At 33.8% G+C, this 3,843-nt stretch overlaps 1 protein-coding gene across 1 annotated transcript; it reads right to left on the reverse strand.

Moving 5' to 3' along the window:
• LOC114746542 (MLP-like protein 34) lies at positions 1-3,292 on the reverse strand. The gene is made up of 5 exons (XM_028934760.1): positions 3,288-3,292; positions 2,022-2,024; positions 1,673-1,705; positions 1,063-1,527; positions 1-548 (listed from the first exon to the last, which is right to left on the reverse strand). Exons 4-5 carry the CDS (start codon positions 1,406-1,408, stop codon positions 283-285), a joined length of 612 nt encoding a protein of 203 aa, XP_028790593.1. The 5' UTR covers positions 1,409-1,527; positions 1,673-1,705; positions 2,022-2,024; positions 3,288-3,292; the 3' UTR covers positions 1-282.
• Between the last annotated feature and the right edge of the window lie 551 nt (positions 3,293-3,843).

Raw genomic sequence — 3,843 nt, forward strand, 5'->3', positions numbered from 1 at the left:
TAATCATAGAGTGCACTTGATAGATATAACAACCAAACAAAACATACTCATTCAACCATGAATAATCTCAAGTAGTCTTCCATCACACACATACACAGGAACAGCAGCTAACATAATTGCAATACATAAGAACAAGCTCCTCGTCATCAAGCATTACAACTTCTGACTGAAGTTGTTTTTATTCATATATAACTTATGACAATACGCACTTCAGGACTTGAATTAAGATTCAAATCCCACGATATACCCACCATATGTATATCTCGATGGACAGGCTTGAAGCTAGAGGGCAAGATGAGAACCTACGTCTCTGACAACATCAGTAGCGAACTTTGTGAGAGTGTGAGGATCAGGAATGTGACCTTTCAGCTTCTCATACTCCATGGTGACGTGCACCAAACTCCCTTTGTCCTTTGGAGTTGCCTGCAGTGTTATGTCCATGCTCTTGAAATCCTTCAGGATATCTCCCTCCACAACTCTGAAAGTGATTAAGTTCTTGCTCGCATCTACGGCATGGATCTTCTCCTTAGCCACACAGTTTTTCCCTTCTGTTAATTCATCACAATACCAGTTCAGTATCATGTCCAAAGGGAAGCTCATTAATTCTTTGATCTTGTATGGTAAAAATGAAAAGGAAAATAATACCTTGGCACCTTATCAGAAGAATAAAGCAGAAATCACTATGATGTCCCAAAGAATATGATTACCAAAAGGTCCAAATGACAAGCATGCAGCATGGATCTTGTTGTCATAGTTCCAATACTAAAACTTGTCATTCACACTTGTTATGAGATTTTTTGGTAATTACATTCCTTTCTTAGGACCGAATAATGATTTCCCATTAAATAACAACGGAGGACATCATCATTGATTCGGATCGGAAATAACCGCAACTTAGTTATAAATCATGAGGGCTCAATCAGAAGCAGCATTTCACTGTTCAAGATGTTGTTTTCCCAGAAGAAAACCAGAAGTATTGGAGAGAAAAGAAAGTGTGCCTACCTTACCCTCTCTCTCTCTCTCTATATATATATATGCATAAATAAGTAGTTGAGTACTTACCATGGACATAGTGCCAGGTAATGAGAGAACCGAGCTTGCCCCAGTTTGCATCTGCAACAGCATGTTGAATGTTGGCAGGAGAAATATTTGGAATGTGGTGTGGCTTGGAGGTGAACAATTCATGAAACTTGTCTGCAGAAGCATCAATGTGAACATCAACTTCCACCTTCCCCAATAACTGTTCCTCATGATCGTCCTGTCCTTGTGTGAGGTGTGAATCAATGTCTCTGCTAACCTCAGATGCGAGCTGCATCAGAGAATGAGGATCTGGGATTTGTCCCTGAAGCTTTTCGTACTCAAAAGTCCAGTGAACCACACTTCCCTTTTCCTTTGGAATGGCTTGCATCGTGGCTTTGAAGCTCTTGAGATGTTCAAGTACATCGCCTTCTGTTATCTTCAAAGTGATTGAGTTCTTTGCTGGGTCTGTGGCTTCAATCACAGTCTTGGCCACGCAGGTCTTCCCATCTACGTGCAGTCACAACTAATATCAGTCACTTGATCTGATAATATATATCATATAGCGAAGCTTATTCAATCTCGAAAATGAACGAAAATCATCGATTAAAAAAAATCCGTCGACATGATACTGATAAATTAAAATTTGGCTTACCAAGAACATAATTCCAGACAAGGACAGAGCCAACTTTCCGAAACGACCTTGATGCTTAGTCACAGCCTTGATTTTCCCAGGAGTAACGTTGGCAATGTGATGAGGATTGCTGCTGAACATTTCATGAAACTTCTCAGCAGAAGCATTAATGTGAACATCTGCTTCAAGCTTCCCGACTAAGTGAGCCATCTTTCTTTCTTTTCTGTTTGTGGTGATCGATATATTATGCAAACCCTAATTCACATGCACAACGAAGGCTTAAGCCCTAGCCCTTTATATGGGAAATTTGAGGCGGTTTGAAGCCAAGGGTCCGTATGTAATAATATTAACAGTACTTAGTCCCCATGACCTGCTTCGCAATGAATTTTTTTCCCCTCCTTTTCTTTACAAATGTAGTCTATTTTAGATTAATTTTAATCTTTTACACATATAGCATTGCCAGATCTTAGGCGTCATCAATATCAACATGAATTATTGCACCCAAGGTGGTTTGAGCTCATGAGGTGTTCTACTGCAGAAAGATATTATGATTGAGGTCTTTTTGTTATGATTGAGGATTATTTTAATTTAAAATGCTACACTAAACAGTTTATGATTAAAAAAAGTTCAATAATCTGCCTTACAGTGACGGCACGGAAGATGATTAAAATTTTGAATAAAATTTTATCCTTTAATTATTTGAATGGTTCAAGTTTATCTAAAAGTTACTCCTCTGGTCCTATTTATAGGAGAGAGAGAAGGTTTATTTGTCCTATTTATAAGTCATTTCATTAAATTTTCAGTGTGAATCTATTGTTTTGTCCTTTAGGTAGTTATCTTTTTTGAAATATGTATATTAACTATGGGTAAAATTAGAAATTGTTATGTTTTGATAGAGAGTTAATGTATTTTAAGGTTTCCTTAGTCTATGTGAAATATGTTAGAAGTGTTTTATAAATAAGACCAGAGGAGTATTATTCATAGAAAAAGTTGTTATGAACATCTTAAACTCATCAGATCTGGACCATTTAATTCTTATTTGAACAGTTTAGATTTTAAATTTATAATTAATTATTTTGGATAGAAAATTTTTTTAAAAAAAATATTAGTTAAGAGATTATCTTTACTATAGCATATACCTATTAAAATAATTATTTTAAATAAATAAAAATTAAAAATTAAATCTGAAGTATTCAATGAATGATCCAAATTTAATAAGCATTTATAGTCACTTCAATTTCCAAACATGAAATATAATGCGTACATAAAATCATAAAGAATCTTTGCTTTTCGCGAGGGACATCAGCACGTGACCAAAATATCAATGCATCAATCAAATGCTATATATTTATACAAAAAAAATCATAAAGATTCATATATAAAATGTAAAATTTGCGATAAAAAATTATTATTGCTAAAAATTAAGGTGGTTTATATATCTAGCATATTTTTCTAATTTAATTAAGATAAATGAGTTCTTTTTCATGCTAATCATCTTTTTAAACACAACTGTGTTACTTTATTGATTTAAGCAGATTTATTTTAATTGCATACAAATTATGATTGGTATAATTATCTAAGACTTCATATAAAATACACAGGTTCATATATTATGAAGAATATGAGTATATGCAACTTATTTTCAAATTCTATGCAACATAGCTAGTGGATCATTTATATCATTTAATTTTTTTCCCCAGACAATTGTGTTGAGCTATCATCAAAAGCAGCCAAGAATATAAAGAAAATTTTAACATAAAAAGGGGTTGATAATCGATGTACGTTGCTTTATATATGAGCCCTCTGTAAAGAGGTAAGTTAGCAATAAAGAGTGCACCCACTTGTCTTTTGATGTGGTTCCACAATACCTTCAACTCATCGACATTCACAAAAAAGGAAGGGGGGGGGGATTTAGCCCAAACACAACTTTGCTATTATTTGCGTTAAGGTTTGTAAAATTATTTTCATTTTTTACATGGTTATATAACTAAGTCAAATTTAAGTAGGGGTGATTAAAAATAATTTTTTTAAAAATGTTTTCTCCATCCATATAAATTTAAACTCAAGGCCTCTTGTTTGAGCGTTTAAAACTCCTTCCATTAGGACCAACACATATGGGTTGTCAAAGTGAATTGGTTTTTTCTAATTGACTTTGTGCAAACTAAATTAATAAAAATTAATTAGTATAACTT

This window comes from Neltuma alba, unplaced genomic scaffold (assembly GCF_004799145.2).
Source record: "Neltuma alba isolate B1F8T4 unplaced genomic scaffold, ASM479914v2 tig00005047_pilon, whole genome shotgun sequence".
NCBI classification, from domain to species: Eukaryota; Viridiplantae; Streptophyta; class Magnoliopsida; order Fabales; family Fabaceae; genus Neltuma; species Neltuma alba.

Coding starts and splice junctions, on each gene's coding strand:
- LOC114746542 (XM_028934760.1), bottom strand. CDS start 1,408: ATGCAAGCCATTCCAAAGGAAAAGGGAAGTGTGGTTCACTGGACTTTT. Junction 549..1,062: donor TACCTGGCACTATGTCCATG/GTAAGTACTCAA, acceptor ATGAATTAACAG/AAGGGAAAAACTGTGTGGCT.